Consider the following 20,564-nt stretch of genomic DNA (forward strand, 5'->3'; position numbering starts at 1 on the left):
TAAAATGACCAAAATACCCTTGAGATGATTTTCTCACACTCCCCCTCAATCTGGAGTATATAGGAGTAGGAGCATGAACCATAGATGTCGAGGATGAACCAACTAATAACTGAGCTAGACGCTGCATATTTGTTATTGTTGCTGAAATAGTTGTACTTCATCAGCTCCCCCTGCGGGGACAGAAGCAACAACCTCTGAGATTGTTCCACTAGTCTCATGGTTGGTAGAGTTTGCCAAGGCAAGTTTTCCAAATTTTATCCAGCATTTATCAGAGTAATGGTTATTTTGTCTACAATAGACACACTTCCTCTAGGACTTACCATCACCTCTGTCTAAACTATCTCTACCTCTACCTCGCCCAAAACCTCTCCGACCTAGAGATGAGTTTGTTGGGATAGGATTAGGGCCCAAAGTATTAAGTACAACAGCATCTGTCACCTTATCTCCTTATTCTTCTTTAGATACCAAAGTTGTTTTTGCCCTCACAATTCTGTTGAAAGTAGTGGGTGTTGAAGGTACTTCTTTTGAAGCTAAGATTTGTGCCTTAATGCTGTCAAACTCCCCACCTAGGCCATCAAGAAACTTCACCACCAAAAGTTGGTTATGTTGTTTTCTTAATTCTTGCTCATCCATAGTGAATAGATAATATACATTACTTTCCTACCAGAGTCTCACAATGCACTGTAATATTGAGTAACAATCCTGTTACCCTTTTCAAAGCAAAGAAATTGGTGTATAATTCATAAACTCTGGATAAATTGCTCTCTTGAGCATACAGATACTCCAAAGAAACCCACATAGCCTTTATTGTTTCACAATGCATCACTTGATTCCTTAATGTTCAATTAATATTGTTAACAATCCACGTCATAACTTGGTTGTCTTCAACTTCCCAATCATCAGTCATTGGTATTGGAGGATCATCTCTGGTGTACTTTATCCTCCTTCCCTTCAAGAACATTCTCACTAACTTGGCCCAATTAAGATAATTTGGTCCTATCAACTTTCCAGGTGTCATAAATACTACATCTCTACCATCAGATCCACCCATATCACTAGATGGTACATAAACTTCACCCAAATCAGCCATAAAGTAAGTATAGAGTCACCAAAAATATTCAATTTTAGTATCCAACTACTTTTGAAAATTCCAAGACGTGGGCCACACTTCATAAAAATTTGGGTTAGGGCAGGGATGAGATGCGCGCAAGTGATATATGTTTAAATCAACACCATATATTAAATAGATAGAAGATCCTTCAAGAATAGCCCACAATTAGGGTTGACATCAGCTACAGATTGATGATGTAGGCACAAGTCTAAAGATAGTTGACGTACATCCCAAAATCTCTCAAAAAAGAGCCCATTTTGGGCAATCAAAGCATGAATAATCCTTTAAAAGATGATAGAACCAACAACCCTAAGGTTATGGCAGAAGAAAAGAGAAAACAATTGAATTTTTACCAACCAGTCACCGAGGAGATTTGAAAAACCTTGATTTTGTGAAGACGTCCAAATAAAGAGAAGGTTTTCTAGTTGAGATGTACTCCCAGCAATGATTAATGCGATGATGCCATGTGAAAAGTATGAAAAAACTAGAGAGAGAAAGAAGATAGAAGAAGCACAAGCTCTGAATGAGTTGTGTTGGGTTTTTTGCACGACCCCCAATGCTATTTATTAGGTTTTAAGTCATAAATTAAAGCAATGACAAAATGCCACTCTTACATTAAAAACACTTATTCCCTTATAACTCCCATTCTACTCTTCCTATGAATATAAAAATTTGTACACTGACTAAAAAACATGATGAAGAAGATAATGCCATAATATAAAATATTCTATCATGTAAAATGACCAAAATACCCTTGAACTGATTTTCTCATAAGAGGAACCCAAGCCCCAAGGAGAGGACAAAGCAGTCAAAGGATTTAAAAGGATAGCAATGAATGCTACAAATGTGGTAACAAAGATCACTTTGTTGCTAAATAACCCTAAAGAAGAAAGAGGAAAAGAAACAAGTGAAAATAAGAACAAAGAAATCAGTCAAGTAAGGCCTTGAGAGTGGAAACTTGAGATGAAGCCCTCTCATGCTCAAAAAGTGAACAAGAAGAATCAAAAAAAGAAGTTGCTAACATGGCACCAATGGGTCTTGAGATTGAGGTATGCTTTGAACTTGAGAATGATGAATTTGATGTAGAAATTTAATTTAAGTTGACCAAGATGATTAACCAAAAGAAGATTGAGAAGAAAATTTTAACTATATCATTCGAAATGAGGTAGTCTCAAAGTTATCTGATAAGCATGAAAGATTTGTCAAAGTGCATGAGAACTGCAGGAAGAGTAACAAACTTTTAGAGAAAGAGAAATGTATAAAGACTGCATTAGCATTAAAAAGCATAAGGCCTTAAAGGCCAAGAATGACTCCCTAGAGATTGAGAAAGATTGCATAAAAAAAGGCTTTGAGAAAATCTTTAAGTCGATCCAATTGAACACATTGATCCAATCACATAAAGGTGCACATATTGTGGTTGGTCTATGCTATGATGAAATTACCAACTTAGGTAACCAAAAGATTACTTATTGAGGCCTAACACCTGAAAGTCTTTGATATATGTGGTAATCCTACCCCAACCAAAGGGAATGTTAGCATCCCTGGTACCTCTAGAAACCAAGAAAAAACTTCAAAGGGGACCAAGAACAAGGGAGTGTCTAATGAGAGGAGAAATGTGAAAAACAGTAAAATGAATGGTCCTAGAGATTTAGGAATCAAATAAATACGACCAGCCCCACTGGCTACGAATTTGTGTCATGTACCTATTGTGGAAAGAGAGGACATGCCAACGATGAAAGCTGACATAAAATCAAGGCTGCCAAGAAATTTCGCATAAAGAATGTGACAAATAAAGAATGGTTGGTCTGACTATGAAGGACCCAACAAAATGGGAATCATGCCAACCAGAGTTTTTGTGAATGCATGTCAATATGAAAGAAATGTGTCCCAAAAGTTATGGAAAAGGGGGAACATGGTTCATAGATAGTTGATGTTTGAGGTACAAGATAGAAGGCAAGAGGCTATCCACACATCTAGAATTCAAAGATGGAGGAATAGTGACAATTAGAAATAGGAAAGCCACATCAAAGGTGTAGGGACTATAGGTATGCTTTCCCACCCTACTATACATGATGTACTTTACGTAAAAAGTCTTAATTACAATCTCTTGAGCATTAGTTAGATGTGTGACAAGGGATTCAAGTTGAGATTGGACCAAATGAATACAAGGAGTTTTACAATATAAATCCTATCCTTTTTTACAGAAAGAAAAGGAAACATGTATGTGTTGCAAGTAAATGATCTTGTTAAACAAGAAGTTACATGTTCTATGACTTAAAATTTATAGCCTAGAAGACTAGGACATGTGGGCATCAAGATCATGAAAAAGATTTTAAAGAAAGATGTTGTCCAGGTCTTCCAAAGCTAAATTGTAAAAATCAAGAGCTATGTGATGCTTGCATGAAAAGTAAGATTTGAAAAACTCACTCTAGCCCAAGAAAGTAATTTCCACCAACAAACCTCTACAACTCCATCACATGGATTTCCATGGGGCACAGGAGTAGTAATTATTGGTGGAAAACGTTTTGTTTTGTAATAGTTAACAATATTCTAGATATACTTGGACTTCATTTCTACCTCGTAAAAGCGATGCATGTGAAGAGCTGGTGAAATGGGTCACTCAAGTTGAAAATGAAAAGACATTAGAAGTGATAGCAATGGTAAACTTCTTACAGAATTTGAAAATTCTACAATGGAGAAGGTTATAAGCATGAAGTTCTAGCACCTAGGACTCCACAACAAAATAGATTAGTTGAAAGGAAAAATAGAGCCCTCCAAGAAATAAATAGAGCAATACTAAATGAATTCAACTCCCAAAATACTTTTGAGCTAAAGCTGTTAACAGTAATTGTGTATGGTAAACAAAGTATATTTGAGGTCATCTTTAGGCAAAACTCTTTATGAACTTTGTAATGGTAGAGCACCCAACAATGGGTACTTCAAAATGTCTGGAGGTAGGTGTTACATTTTAACCACAAAAGATCAAGTGGAAGATACCTGCAAAGAAATTAACCCCAAAGAGAAATAGGGTTGAAACAGACGAGACCATAATTAAAAAGAAAAATGAAAAACCTCGAAGAAATCCCCTAAACGGGAATTCATTATTCTTCCTTCAAATGGCAATGGACTTCTCAGACATGACCACTTACCAAAGGAGATCTAAGAAGCCCCTTGAGTCATATTCACCTACCCCTTATTGAATTTCTGGAATAGAGAAATACTTCACTAACTTTATGTAATTTGAGTACATGAGCCTCTATTTATAATAGAATTCACAAGTAAAATCCAAGTACAATTAAACAACCTTTGTCCCAATTACACCCAAAGTTAAACAATAAAAGATAAATTCTAGAATAATTAAACAACTGCACATAAATAGAAGACTAACATAACTAAAAAACTTTTAACTGAAACTCTTCTGTGAGACTTCCTTTTGTGAGACTCCTGTAAGACTCCACCATAATAATTTTGGCTCAGTGAGACTTCTTGCTATGAAAGTCATAGAAGACTTTTTCATGTCTGCTCTTCAACACCCCCCTCAAGGTGGAGTTTATAACTTCAAGTTCCAAAGAAAAAAATTATTGGTCTTCAATCTTCTTTTGCCAAAAAAAATTCTTCATATATGCAAAATTCTTCATCTTTTGTTCTCCCCCTTTTTTGAATATTTTGGTCACACAAAAATTACCACAACATGTGGTAGAAAATACCTCTTTCTTGTACTTCTTCATCTACTTCTCCCCCTCGAGTTGAGGATAAAAAGGACATATAGACCCAGCTTGGAGAAGAAACTCACTTCTAGCCATACAACAAAGCTCCATACACCAGTCACAACGGTCATAATCTAAAACACACTCTACTCAATTTAAAGGTAGAAAAACTGCCCAACTTAAGGGCTTAACAAAGAAACTACTCAGTTTTTAAATGTAGCTCAAACACAAATCACCTCTTGGGTGAAGAACAAAAGACTTGACTCAAGCTGGATGTTGGACACACTCCTATACATTTTAGGTAGTGGGTTTGGGCATTGCTCTGAAGTGATAAAAACACATGATGATAAACTAAAGATATACTAGAGGAAAACAACTTTAACCAGAAGAAGATGATTATTCAACACTCATACTTCCAAAGTGACTTCTTTAAAAAAAAAAAAACTAGGAGAAACTATAACTGTAGAGTTTAATAAATTTGACTAAGTATAACTTTTTTTAGGGTAACCACAATTTTTCGGAGTTAACTATGCAGAAAATACACAACCAAGTAACAAAAACACAACTTAAAAGCAACATCAAAGCAAAATATTGCATACCTTGAATGACCACATCATGGAATGATTAAGTTTGACCAAAACTCTCTGATTAGAAGAAAATTTTAGCTAAAAAACTCAAATTTTAGGAGAAGGAAACTCAATTCACGTCAATGCATGGAAAGATAATAGGAGAAAAAATTGGGGGAAAAAATTTTCAGCAAAACATACCTTAGATACCTCTGGTAGCGATATCTCCAAAAATATAGCTCGGGATCACAAACGATTTGTTGCTCAAGAAACTAGACACAAAGAGTTTTAATTTGATACCTAATTTGACATTCAAAGATTCGTTTTTTAATCTTTTATGAACTCTTGATTTTCTTCGTTTTGTAGTTTGACTTGTGCCGACTCCAATGCAAATATCTCCTTAAATATAGGTCAAATTGATATGAATTTTTTTCCTTCTGAAACTAGACTTTGATACCTTTCATCCAAGTATAACTTTTCTTCGTAAAATATACTTCTTTTTAGAGAAAGAATCTGATAGATTTTGGACTCTATAATTTGGTCGAATTGAGTACTCTTTCTTCTTTGGCCAGCGTGACAATTGCCCCTTGCAAAATTGATATCTCCCTCTAGAAAACTCAAATTGAGAATTGGTTTGATGAGGTAGAAAATAGACTTACAGATCTTTCTTTTGACATGTAATTCTTCGTATAAAGTCTCATTCTTAATGGCATAAAATGGCTCGAAAGTCGAAGTTTTCTGCTGTTGCTTGAACCTCTGTTGTAGCCTGTTGTTTACTGTTTCAAATATTGATTTCTCTTTTTAGACAACTCCGATTGCCAAACTTTTTTTTGCATTGGAAACTAGACTTAAAGATCTTTCCGTCAATATATAATTTGCAATGTGAAAAGCTCAATATGGAGGTGAGAACAGCAAGAAAACAATAGGTACAAGGATGATCAGAAAGAAAACAGATAGAATACGAAGCTAAACTACTTGAGATGATAGATCAAAAAAGGATCACATTATCTCTATGGGTTGACTGAGTCATCTCACAAAACCTGCTCTGATACCATGTTGAATTTCTGGAAAGGAGAAATACTTCACTAACTTTATGTAATTTGAGTACATGAGCCTTTATTTATAATAGAGAAAACAAGTTGAATCCAATTACAATTAAAATATTTTGTCTCGATTACACCCAAAGTTAAACAATAAAAGATAAGTCCTAGAACATTTGAACAACTGAATATAAATAAAAGACTACTATGGCTGTACATGAGCTTATCGACCACTGCCAGCAGAATGATGAGCCTAGAATTGTGTTGAAGCTTGATTAAGAGAAGGCGTTTGATAGAGTTAATTGGATTCTTCTTGACGAGATCATGGGTCAGATGGGTTTTGGAGACAGATGGAGATTTTGGATCAGGAGTTGCGTGGGATTGGCCTCATATTTTCTCCATTTAAATGGCACAGTCTGTGGGTTTTTCAAAGGGTCCAAAGGTATTAGACAAGGTGATCCGCTCTCCCCCCCTCCTTTTCAACATGATCGGCAAATTCCTCTCTTCTATGTTTTACTCTGCAGTTAGCCTTGGATGGCTCCCTCCAATCAGCCCTCAAGAAGCATTTAAAGTCCCTATCCTACAGTATGCAGACGACACTATCATATTTGGGATCAGTAACATTGAAGAAGCCAGAAATATTAAAGCAATATTGGGTCTTTTTGAGGTAGCATCAGGCCAGAAAGTCAATTGAGGAAAGACCTCTCTAATGGGGTTTAATGTTAGTCCTGAGCTTCTTGCAAAGATGGCTAATTTATATGGTTGTTCAACAAGAAATTTACCGTCCACATATCTTGGCCTGCCATTATTCAACGACCGCATCTGTAAAAGGCTTTGGACTCCGGTGGTTGAGAGGATTGAATCCGGGCTGGCAACTTGGAAAGGGCGGTTACTTAGTAAGGCAGGGAGGTTCACCCTCCTCAAATCTTGCATTGCAGGTATTCCAAATTATTCTCTATCTTTTATGCCCTATCCTGCATCCATATGTAAGACAATTGATAAACTCAAAAGAAGGTTCTTATGGAGAGGATCGAGTGACACCTTTAAATATCATCTGGTCAAATGGGATGAAGTATGTTTGCCAAAAAATTTGGGCGGCCTGGGGATTCAGAAAACCAAAGATATGAACCAAGCTCTGCTCCTTAAATGGCTATGGAAAATCAATACTCAATCCTCAAATCTCTGGAAGGAAATGGTTATTGCCAAACTTGGAGGTATGACTCATTGGTGAATGTTAGGAGGAAATCAGAGAGGTTTATCTTCAATTTGGAGAGCACTATACCTACTCGTTCCAAAATTCTCAGCTGCTTGCAGATTCTATGTTAGAAACGGTAGGTCCCTTAAATTTTGGGATGATATATGACCGGGGCAGGAGCCGCTACAGATTGCCTTCAGAAGTTTGTTTCTCCTATCCACCCATAGGAATATATCAGTTGTCGATGCTTTCGAGGGGGGCGGTATGAACCTTCATCCTAGAAGAGGACTTTCGAACTCCAAGGCTTTAGAGGCCAGTCGACTGATGGACTCAATAATTGCGGTAAAAATTCGTCCTTTGGTGGCTGACAAGCTCGTTTGGTGGCCAGAGAAAAAAGGCATCTTCTTAGTATCATCTGTTTTCAGTTTCATCAATGGTTGGAATACTTCTCATCAGAATCATGAGGTCTTTTTTTTTGGCGTCTACGTGCTCCTCCTAAGACTAAATTCTTCATATGGAGTGCCTATCACGACAAGATTCTCTCGGCTGACGTGCTTAGAAGAAGAGGTCATCCCTCAGTAGACCCCTTATGTCCTCTATGCAATATTGAAGCTAAGTCCACTAGTCACATTTTGCTTCAATGCATCTTCTCATGGAAGGTGTGGACATCCATTCTCAGCATGATGGGGATTCAATTCTGTATGACGGCCGATTTGATCTCATTCAGTAAATCGCTTCTTGGTATGTCCCTTCCTGGTCTCGGAAAGGTGATGCTCTCGGGGTGTGCTAGCTTTATACTGTGGGGTTTATGGAATGAGCGCAACTGTAGAAGGTTTGAAGGTAAAATCGAATCTGTAGATCGGGTGGCAGACCGAGTGGTAGGGCATATTTCCTCTTGGCTCCTGACGAAGAAGTCTTTCTCCTCATTTGTGGGGACTCCTATCTGTGATAACTAGTTTAATTTGGCTAGTATGCACTTCTCCTAACGAAGAAGTCTTTCTCCTCATTTGTGGGGACTCCTATCCGTGATAACTAGTTTAATTTGGCTAGTATGCACTTGAAGTCAAATGCCCGGACTATGCAGGAATGGACCCCTCCTGATCTTGGTTACCTTAAGTTGAACTTTGATGGTTCTTCTCTGGGTAACCCCAAACTCTCAGGATTTGACGGGTTATCTCGGACCACCTAGGTAACCAACTATTCTCATATGCCGGCCCTTTAGGAATCACAGACTCTACGTCGGCAAAGCTTCACAGTCTCCTCAATGAGCTCGGCGTTTTTTGAGATAAGTGCTCTGATCCCCTCCATATCGAAGGGGACTCGAAGGTGGTCATTGGATGGTGCGAGCGTGCACCTCCTCCCCCGTGACGCCATTGGGACATTTTTTGGGAGATTATAGAAATTTCTCATTATTATCTTGTATTTGGTCTCACATTCCGAGATCGGCCAATTCGGCAGTCGATGCGCTTGCTAAAAACAGAGCTACCTTACAATCCCTGGTTGTTAGGGAAATGCTCTCCTCTTTGTAATTTATGTATTTTCTTGTTTATATATATACACACCTTTCTAAAAAAAGAATATAAATAGAAGACTAACATAACTAAAACACCTTTAACTGAGACTCTTCTATGAGACCTCCTCTTGCAAGACTCCTGTAAGACTTCACTGTAATAATTTTGGCTTTGTGAGACTTCTTGCTATGAGAGTCATGTAAGATTTTTTCATATCTACTCTTCAACACCCCTCAAGATCGGTAGAGACTCTTAGCCAAATAGATAAACATAAGTTTGGCAACAGCAAGTTTACATCCAGTTACAAGAAATCTTAGGGTGCAATGACATATCTTTTGAGTTTTGCATGCAATCCAGTGTTTTTTGCTTTGTATCATTGTATTTTGTCCTCAATCACTAGTTGTACCTAGTTTTTGTTGACCACAATACCCAAGTGCTGGGGAATTACTATAATTAGACCTTTTGGGTTTTGTTATTATAAATGTCGTTTGGCTGCTAATTAGTAAATTCAACTCTAAGTTACAAATACCACAGGAGTGGACATAGCAACCTGGTTTTGGGTTGTGAACCACTATAAATCTGCTAAGTTAAAATTGATTGTTGAGAATTTAAATTTAGCCATTAAAATTTTGATAAACATATTCACCTCTCACCCCCTCTAAATTTAACTTTATAGGACCTAACACATTGTAGCAATATTCTCATTCAAGGTGTGTTTTCTACTTCTACTGCCTACAACTTCCTCCTCCCTCCCCCCTCTACTCAATCCAGCCATCCAGTTGCCATTGTGTGGTCTTTACTCATGCCTCTGAGAGGGAAGTTCTTCATTTGGATAGTGTGTCAAAAAAAAATCCTGACATCTAATTCGTTAATTCGACGAGGAACAAATGTTCTGGACCCCCTGTACCCGTTTTGCCAAACTACTCCTAAAACCGCAAACCATATCATGTTGCATTGTGATTATGCTCATTCTGTCTGGACCGGACTCATCAGCAAAATTTGTCTGCAATACTGCCCCTCTCAAAATCTCACATCTACTATACTCACGGTCACAAATGCTCATCTCCCAAAGCTCAGAAAATTATTAATCTCATGCTGCATTGGTCATATCGTCTGGGCTTTATGGAAAGAAAGAAATAATCAAAAATTCAATAGAAAATATCTTCCTAACAATATTTTGAACAATAGAATTGTTGGGCAAGTTACCTCCTAGATCCTCATGCGGAAAGAATTTAAAAATCTCAAAGGAATTTAATTTCTCATTAGCAATGTAACTGGAATTAAATTCTTAGATCTGCTAATCACTTAGCGGATAATCAGGCTAAATTAGGTGTTTCTCTCCAACATCTTGTTGTGGAGGAAGGCCTTGTACAGTAAGGTATGCATTTGTACTTTTCTTCTAGTAATACATTCGCACCTTTTTCTCAAAAAAAATATTCTCATTCAAGGGGTAAAGTGGATTGATATAGCATTGGCAGGAGCTTCCAATGGTGTTGTTATAGCTGGGGATACAAGATTACTAGAGATGTTGGATAGCTTCAAAAACAGGTTTGATAGTAAAATCTTCATTAATTACAAGAAGTGATCAAGAAATTTTGTGGGATGAGCTCAATGCTTACAAGTGAAAAATGGGATGCTCTAGTGCTGTTCATAGGGGACTTTAATACTATCTTGCACTTTGAAGGAAATATAAAATTAAAAACACTTCTCCTTTGAGAGAATTTGCTGGTTTTGTAATTTAATTTGTCTAACTTGGATTCTCTCTCGGGTAACAAATATACTTGGGCGAATGGGCAACAGCAACCTATTTTGTTAGAGTAGGTCATTTTCTGGTCCCTTCTGAATGGTTGGTGGTTTTTCCCAATTCAATTTGTGTAGATTAGTCTTGAATCATAGGCCCATTTTTCTTGATTGTGATTCTCAATAGTCTTGTTCCTTTTTTGTTCAAGCGAGCTTGGTTTGAAATTCAGGACTTCCAAAACCATATATAAACCTGGAGGAGGAGCATCATGGTAGTTGGTTCACCTTCTTTCAAATTCTTTTTCAAGCTTAAGAAGTTGAAAGAGAAGATTAAACTGGGCCCAAAACTTCATTCCATAGCATCAAACAGAACAAGGACAATATAATTTCTTCAATCCAGACCTTGTTCAAGTGAATCAAAGTTCTTTTATTCAGTTGCTTCAACATGCAGAAGACACAATTGCATCTCTTCCCTCAAGAAGCGGTCGTAACTTGTCAACAAACAGAAATATTACTGCCACCACCCTGGTTGATTTTTTTCCAAAGTAATAGAATGATGATCTCCCAAACATATCTTCGAGAATAATCTCAGCTTTAATACTCTATCACATGTGAAGGAAGAATCTCTTGAACAACCATTCAGCCAAGAGAAAATTGAAGTAGCAAACTTTTCATGCCCATTAGTAAGGCTCCTAGACCCTATAACTTCGTTTCTGAATTTAAAAAAAAAAAAAATGGACCTTTTGCAACATGATATCTATTAGTTATTTCACTGGTTTTTATGAGTATCCTCTAGCAAAATAATGATTGCGTCTTTTACAGCCCTCAAACCTAATAGGAGGGCATCAAGAGTCCCCACTTTGACCCATTAGTTCATTGTCTAATGCCTACAAATTACTTGCAAAAGTCTTGACAAATAGGTTAAAGAGATTTTTCCATTCAGTAATTAGTCTCAATCAGAATACTTTTGTCCATGGGAAGCAAATTTTGGTTCAGCTTTCCCAACTCATGAGCTACCTACTCATGAGCAACTCTGGAATCTATGATTACACTAGAAAAAGCTTTTGACTGAGTCAGTTGATCTTTATTGGATTTAGTTTTGTAAAAGATAGTGTTTTCCTTCAAAACGATGTTTTAGATAAAAGTTATTTGTCATCAGCTCCTTCTCAGTTCATGTCAATTGTTCTACTCTAGGTTTTTTAGCAGTACTTGGGTACTAAAAAATATTGTTCACTTTCACCGGTGCTATTTAATATAGCAGGTGAAGCTTTGGCAGTCAACTTCCATACTGCCCGATCTCCGGGATGGCTACAGCTTTATCTGACTCCTTTGGTCCATTTTAGTAACTCTTTGTTGCAATTCAATTGACCAGGTACTATCTATTTTTTATTGTCAATCTATGAGATTACATCTATTCTAAAAATGAATTTGTCAAAATCCACAATTTTTAGGGGTAAAATTTGTGGACTGGGTCTTTCACTCAATGGCTGCACGGTTTGGTTACTTTTGGGCGGGGGGGGGGGGGGGGGGGGGAGAGGATGTGTAACATGTAACTGTAATCACAGGGCTAAAATTTGTCATTTTCTTGTCAATCTCAGATGAAGAGATTCTAGACTTTAAGAGTATTTTATCTTCCTGTTCCTTCCTATTATCTTGGGCCACTCCTCATGAGAATCTATGGACACCTATCATCGAATGTCTTCCGAGGCATTCAAGTACATGAAATGGTAAATTTCTTAGTCTTGCTAGCAAAACTACTCTCATAAAACCATGCTAGCAAGTATCCCTCCTATTATCGTTTGCTCTCTGGAACTGAATCAATCATGAAGATGTTTTCAGTGCAAGGGCACTCCAAACAAATATCACTTGATTAATTGGAAGGAGGTTTCCCTGCCTAAAGATAAAAGCAAGCTAGGCATCAAATCTGAGCTGGTTACAAATCAAGCCCTCCTTGTCCGGTGACTGTGGAGATTTGCCACTGAGATAGATGCTCTATGGAGAAGACTTGCTACTATCAGGTAGGATCTCTCTCCTGATTGTTTGTCCAACCAGCACACCACTGCATTCCACACCCAATCTCTGGAATGCTATTAATTAATCACCTCAAGTCATTGCTTTCTCAAGGCATTGACTCCATTTTCAGTTTGTTCCAAAGCATAAATTTTGGCTTGATGAATGGGTTCGAGATTCACTATTATCTATTAAATTCACAATGCCTATAATGTTGAGAATGTCTTGATTTCTGATGCTTCCCATTCATGAAATTGGGACTTCAATTTTAGGAGAGGTCTTAGGAATGGCAAGATCAAGTATGTGGCTCAGTTGATCTCTCGTTTAAAGAATAGGTTATTCAAATAGGGATGTTAATTAGATTGGAATTGATTCCTTGAGAATTTTCTCTGTTTTGTCATTTTATTCACATTTTTAGAGACTGATATTGTCTTCATCACCTGGTGTCCTCACTAGTTTAACACTGTTATGGCTCCTCCAAAGATTATACATTTATTACGGTGTGCATCTAAAATGAAAAATTGTGAACCAGCTGCTTTGAAGGGATCAAATCAAAGAAAATGCCAATTATATTTTCTGCAGTGGTGTTTCTGATTCTGAAGATCACCTTTTTCTGTGCTTTTGCCATTTGAGGTGTCATGCTATGGAAAATTGGTTACAAATGTTGTTTCCCCACATCTTTTCTAAACCTCCTTTTCATTTTTTTAAAAGCATTTGCCAAATCCAAGGAAGATTCTATGAAGGATTTTTATTGATGCAAGAATTTGAGCCCTTTAGAATAAAAATGACGGAACCTTAAAAATAAAGCTCGTTCTATTGGAGGGGTTGTAAAGTTTTATAATTCATTGTACGTAGTTTTGGAGAAGTAAATACCCTTCGTTCAAGCATGTCGAAAGTGTAGTTTTGCCAAGGCATTGGATGGATATGGGTGCTTTGTCTTCCTCCAAAATATTTTTCTAAGTTTCAGTGGCTTCCTCCCTTAATTAATTATTTTCTGGTAGTTCAAGAGAAAATCTAGGACACATAGGAGGTAGGGATTTTCCAAGATCATAAGGTGATTTTCTACATATGTACTCAAACTATTTGGGCAATGTGATTCCACTGAGGTGGAGCTCTGTGCTCTTCTATGTGGAATGAAGATTATTCGATCTTTCACTGGTTTGCTTATTGTAAGGGATTCAACTAAGGTAACTAGGTAGACACGGCCTCAGAACGTATGCAAATATGAGAAAAGGGTAAAAATCAGATTCTGAGGTCACATAAACCAAGCTTTTCCAGCACAATGTGCTCACACAATTTTACCTAATTTACAAGTAAATAGAAAAATAAACCATCAAAGACATCAAGTGTTCTCCTACCTTTCCGAAGACAACATCTAGAGAGGAAGGGGATCGAAAGTGTCCGTAAACGGCCTGAAGAACGACGCTTCCCCTGAGAACACATTTGGCAAGGTAATGGACGTTCTTTGGTTTCGAATCCTCGTCCGACATCGCCATTTCCCTGTCTTCAGTGAAAGAAAAAACTTAAAATGTCTAGGGCTTTTTAAGCAATAACTAGATTTGCTCGCTGTCCAGAAGTCGGTGGAAGAGATTATCCCAGATGATAAGCTTCAATAATAGTTCATTTACAGACAAACTGGGGAGAGTACACAATTAGCCAATCTTCCGACGAACACCGATAGGTGAGTGCAGCCGGAAATCAGATCATCTCATCTAGCAAAGGGAAAGTACACGTATGACTAATCTAATTTCTCTAAAATATGTAAATTTTGTGTTACTGTACTTGCGTGGCCGGTAAAAATGAATTACCCAAAAAAGTGAAATCACTCTCGTCTAGTGACTCCACTCTTCACTCGTGTGATCTCTGCCCGGACTATTGTATTTGAGTATTATAAAATTAAGTATTTGTATAAGTATTTTATTTTATATATTTAATTAAATTAAAAAATTAAATTTATTTTTTATTGTTTATAAATTTAAACCCTTTAAAATTTCTCTTATTTATTAAAAATATAAAAAAAATTATCTCATAAAAATTAAATCTATCATAGTAATTTTATATGAAATACTCTCTTTTTTTATTTATATAAATTCATGATTTTAATATTATATTTGATCTCTAATTTAAGAATGAGAATTTAGATATTACAAAAGTTACACTTTGATTAAGCATTTGACTATTGTAAAATAAGTATTTGTTTAATTATTTAAGTTTCATATATTTAATTAAATACTTATAAATTATTTTTAAGAATTATTTATTAATTTAAAAAAATTATTTTAGTCAAATAAAACTATCTAAAATAAAATTTAAATCTATTGAACTAATTGTATATAATAAAATATCATCTTTTCTATTTACATAAATTATTTATTTTAATATTATATTTAATGACTATTTTAAGAGTGATAATTTAGATATTGTAAAAATAACAATTTGATTAATATTTGGATATTATAAAAGTAAGGATTTGTTTAATTATTTTATTTTTATATATTTAATTACTATTTTAAGAGTGATAATTTATATAGTCAAATGTAAGAATTTGATTAAGCATTTAGATATTATAAAAGTAAGGATTTGTTTAATAATTATTTTTATTTATCTAATTACTATTTTAAGAGTGATAATTTACATAGTCAAATGTAACAATTAGATTAAGCCTCTGGATATTATAAAAGTAAGGATATGTTTAATCATTTTATTTATTTTTATGTTAATTTAATAAATAAAGTTAATTTAATTTTTTAAATTATTTATTAATTTAGACAAGTTAAACTCTATCTTAACTTATTAATAGAAAATTTAAATAAAACTATCTTATAAAAGTTATTTTATTTATATAGTCAAAAGTTATTATTTATTTATATAGTCAAAAGTTATTTTATTAATAAATTTCTTATATGTTTTCCACTATACTTTTTACTATACACTAACACAAAAAATTACTTTCCACAATACTTTCCATTGCCCACACTCACACAAAAAAATAATTCACTTTTACTTTCACTTTCACTTTTATGAGGTAATTTACTTTCAAAGTTCACAACCCCCCTCCCCATTAGAAAATACAATACAAAGTATAGTGAATTTTTTTTTTCTTGTTAGTGTACTTATTAGAAGGTATAATATAAACTAGAGAACAAAGTTATTAATAAAATACTTTAAATTAAGATGGATTTTGACTTTAAACTAAGGTTATTTATTTAATTAAAATATATATATATATATATATATAAATAAAATACTTATTCAAATGCTTACTTTTATAATATCTAAATGTTTAATCAAATGTTTACTTTTATAACATTTACATTATCACTCTAAGTTATTAATTAAATATAATATTAAAAATTTTGACATCATATTAAGACAAAAACACAATTTTATTACATAAAATTACAATGAATAACCCCGTGTTGAAATTTTAATTAATTGTTGATGTAACATTTACATATTATCTCTAATAAATTCACCAAAATATTTTTATTGTCACTATTAATATATTTACTATTTATCTTGGGAATTTAATATAAAGTCAATTTCAATTATATGAGTGTTGATAGAACTTATAAAAAAAATTCTCATTATATTATATTCATTGTCCTATATGTTTTCAACATAGCAAAACAATAACAATGAAAGAGCACAAGTCTAACACATTTAAATATTTTATATAAAATGCCACAGGTTAGTATTGTGAAATGCAACCAAAATGTTTAATTTTATTAAGATATAATAATCAATAATTGTATCACATTTGACATGCAAATAAATTTCGAAAATAATTTCCTCTTGGGGTTTCATCTAGATACTCTCTTTGAGTATTTATTTCTTGATCCTCGTCATCGTCAAAATTATCACCATTATTTCTATCTTCATCTTCAGTTACATCATTACCCTGATTACCTTCTCTACTAAACTTATAGTTGGAATCATCATCTTCATTTTCATATATCCATATAATCATTCTTGCAATATATAGTTATACTAGACACAACAAACAATTACAATTTTTATTTGAATATCAAAAATAAAAAAGGGACATATTTTAGTATTTTAAAATAAGTTTTTAAAGCTCTAAAAATACGCTCAATGATTGTCCTTAAATATAAGTGCCTTCAATTGAACAATTCTCTTCGATTTGTAAGAGGCTTACCTCCAAATTTTTATAAATGGTAACGAGTCCCTCGATACGGAGTCCAAAACCCTAGAAGAATTGCATATCTTACAGCTACTAAGTAATACTTACCTGCAATAAAAAAATATATTCTACATGTAATAATTGAAATAATAATAGATAAAATAAACTAAGGGGGGGTTAGTGCACAATGTAAGTGCAAGGGGAAAGTGAGATGGAATGTAAAGTATTTGTTTGTGTTAATGTGCGCAATGGAAAGTACAGTGTAAAGTACTTGTTTGTGTTAGTGTGCACAATGTAAAGTGTGGTGTAAAATGCAGATAAATTATTTATTAAATAAAATATTTTGATATATCTGACTTTCAGAAAATTAAATTAATATTAGTTAATAAATAAAATATATTAAATATAATAATTAATTAATTTTTTATTTTTATATTATTAAAATTGTAATCAAATTTTAATTTTTTAATATCTAAATATGAAATAATTATACAAATATCGTATTACATAGCGTACTACACAAACATCTTAATAATAAAAATAAAAATAATATAAATATAACTCAATCACGTTTTTAATATAAAAAATTATATATGTTCATACAAAAGTACAACACAAGAAATATTTAGTGGCATTAAAACTTAATAGTCAATAATTTTGCCACATCTGAATTGCTAAAACATCTCGATAATATGATGCTCATGCAGATTGTACTGTGAACTCCCTCTAAGTACTTCTTTGAGTATCCACATCATCCACAACATCATCACTACTATCATTGTCTTCATTTTCACTTCCATTGTTATCTTCACAATGTTCTCCACCACAAACACACTCATTTTCACTGCAAATGAAGCATCAGTACTTATATAGTAAACAAAAGTTACCATAGCGTAACTCCTTATTCCCAGTTCAGTCAAGCCAACCATGGACGAGGACCAGGTTATTGCAAATTAGAGACATACCCCCATACATTCTTAACTATGTAAAATATATTGCTTTTATTAAATACTAATAATGATTTTTAATAGCTAATGCTCTAAACAAACACCTACAAGACCAATTAACCATCGATGAACAGGAAGAAATTTTTATCCTACTTTCTTCTGAATCAAGCCGGAGAGGTTGCAGAGAGGGAAGTCGTCGACGGTCGTCGGTGCTGGGGATGGCGAGAGGAAGAGAGTCAAGTGTCGGGGAGAGGTCATAGAGGGGGCAATTGAAATCACAGATGGTCGCGAGCGAGGGAGGAGCCTGAGAGGTTCCAGAGAGGGGAGAGATGTCGTCGAAGGTCATCAGTGCTGGGGATGGCGAGAGGAAGAGAGTCAAGCGCCGGGGAGAGGTCGCAAAGGGGGCGATTGAAATCGTCAACGGTCATGAGCGAGGGAGGATCTGGAGAGGTTGCAGAGAGGGGAGAGATGTCGCCAAAGGTTGGCGGCGTTGGGGACGGCAAGAGGATGGGAGTCGAGCACCAGAGACAGGTCGCACAGAGGGCGATTGAAATCGCCGAAGGTCGCGAGCGAGCGAGAGAAAAAAAAAATCTCCAAAACTTTCGTTCGACAGAGCCTTCCTTCCTGACAGCCTGAGCCAGATGTAACTGAGGGAGGGAAAATGAATTCAAAGCGCGACCGCTCTGAATTCACTTTCCCCCGTTACTTACGTTGGGCACTAACGAATTTTGGCTACTTTTACCCAGTGTAAGTGATATACATTTCACTTATGTTACGCAGTAACAGGGCCTAAATAAAGTATGAAATATCATTTACCTTCAAGAACTTAGAGTTTATATCGTCTCATTTACACATGAATCAATTAATGTTCTCTCCCATCTAGGAAGTATATAAGTAAATTACATGTCAAATAACTCTCATAGCATTTTGTGAGAGAAAACCATTTTATATTCCAATATCTTTTTTGTTGGTCTAATGGAATATGTGCTTTAATACGAGTGTCATCAATAACACCTATAAAATCATAATATCACAAATTTAATCAATATAAACATATATTTGATATTCAACTAAGATAGAAAGATAGTATAGGTTATTGTTCAAAAATATTCAAAAGAATACGTCTTGAAGGTCATTTAATGTAATCAAATTGTAATGTAATAATAGCATCTAATGCTCTATTAATATATGTATTGATGGTCCAATTTGATCTATTAAACATTTCTGAGGCAACACTTTCTGATTGTTTTTTACCAACAATAAGAAAAAAGGCAAGTTGTTCTTTCATTGAAATAGTCCTCATATCAAATAACAATCTTATATTCTTCAAAATCTAGCCACTTTGAGAAAAATAACCTAATTAATTTTATAGACCTTTTGAAATCTAACGAGTGGTCTTTCTAATGTTTTTTTTAATATATAGGGTCATCCATACCAAAAGAGCATTGCATTTGTTCTTTACAATGATGTAAGTAATATCTTGTAAGAACAAGTATAATTGCATAAAAGTAATCATAATGCTAATTTTTTCTTTATTTGAACGATTATCTTGGTACGGTGCCACCTCCTTGTTTGAAATTTCCCGTCAGGCCAGGAAAGGTAGTGCGCCTTGTAAACTGGTCTCCCCCTCTGTTGAACGAGTTGTCCTCTCCTCTTTGCTCCAGTGTTGAATTTCTTTCAACTATAATATTTTCCATCATTCCAGAAAGTCTATCAATCTAGAGATTAATATTTGGAATCTTTTCCAACTTCTCCATGATTATGGCAAACATTCTTTCATTCTCTGCTTGTTTTTCTTCATGTGTCTGCTGCCCTCTAATCATCAACTCTTTTAACTCACCATTTCTTGGCGCTCCCGTGTTATCCTACTTTGATACCAAATTGTTATGGTCCCTAGCCATGGATCGAATAACTCGGCGTGGGATTTGTGAATCCAGCACTGTAATAGAGTTGCTGCTTTTGGTAAGGATGAAAAGGAGTTTCCTTTTCTTAGCTATTCTCTGTAAGATTGAAAAGGAGTTTCCTTTTCTTGATTTTCTCGGGTAAGGGATGAGAACCCTTGTTGTTCTCGGCCAGGATGGGGTTCAACCCTTGGCTGCTCATGGCTTCGAGGGTAAGGACCCTCTTGACAAGGTGTTGCTGTTCACGTAGGGGGGATTAGAAGTTCCTAATTCTGCCTTGCTCGATTAGAGGCTAAAGGCACCTCTTTTAGAGGTTGCTGCTTGGTTTGGGAATTGGGGAACCCCAATCTCTTGCTCGGAATGAAGGAGAGAAGCTCCCTCTTGTTGATGTGAACATAGGAGAGGCTACAACCTCTAATTGAACTCATAAATAGTAAATCAACCCTTCTCCCTTGGCTTCAATAAGATCAATGCAAACTAGAATTCAAAAGAGAAAGAATAAACCCATATTCAAGAGAGAACTATAGCTGGAGCTTGTCTTTCTTCTATTTCTCTACCCTCTAAATAGGGTTTGACATCCTTAGAGTTTTAGGGATTAAATTGATTATTCTACCCCTACGACCTGGATCCTAACATAATTAATAAAAAAATATACGTAAAGAAATATAAAATATGAACTTTAAAAGTAATTA

General features: G+C 35.0%; 1 protein-coding gene across 3 annotated transcripts in view; it reads right to left on the minus strand.

Annotated features, from left to right (window-relative positions):
• LOC137941404 (uncharacterized) overlaps positions 1-14,580 on the minus strand; it is a 28,297-nt gene extending 13,717 nt beyond the window's left edge. For all 3 annotated transcript variants that reach the window (XM_068786796.1, XM_068786795.1, XM_068786794.1), the window contains exon 1: positions 14,239-14,580. In XM_068786796.1, the coding sequence (XP_068642897.1) occupies positions 14,239-14,376 (138 nt within the window). In that variant the 5' untranslated portion in view covers positions 14,377-14,580. The remainder of the gene's footprint in view (positions 1-14,238) is intronic.
• Positions 14,581-20,564: the final 5,984 nt, after the last annotated feature.

The sequence above is a fragment of the Aristolochia californica genome, unplaced genomic scaffold (genome assembly GCF_029961685.1).
Source record: "Aristolochia californica isolate CCGP_79_NKW_82.1479 unplaced genomic scaffold, dmAriCali1.0.hap1 SCAF_9, whole genome shotgun sequence".
NCBI lineage: Eukaryota > Viridiplantae > Streptophyta > Magnoliopsida > Piperales > Aristolochiaceae > Aristolochia > Aristolochia californica.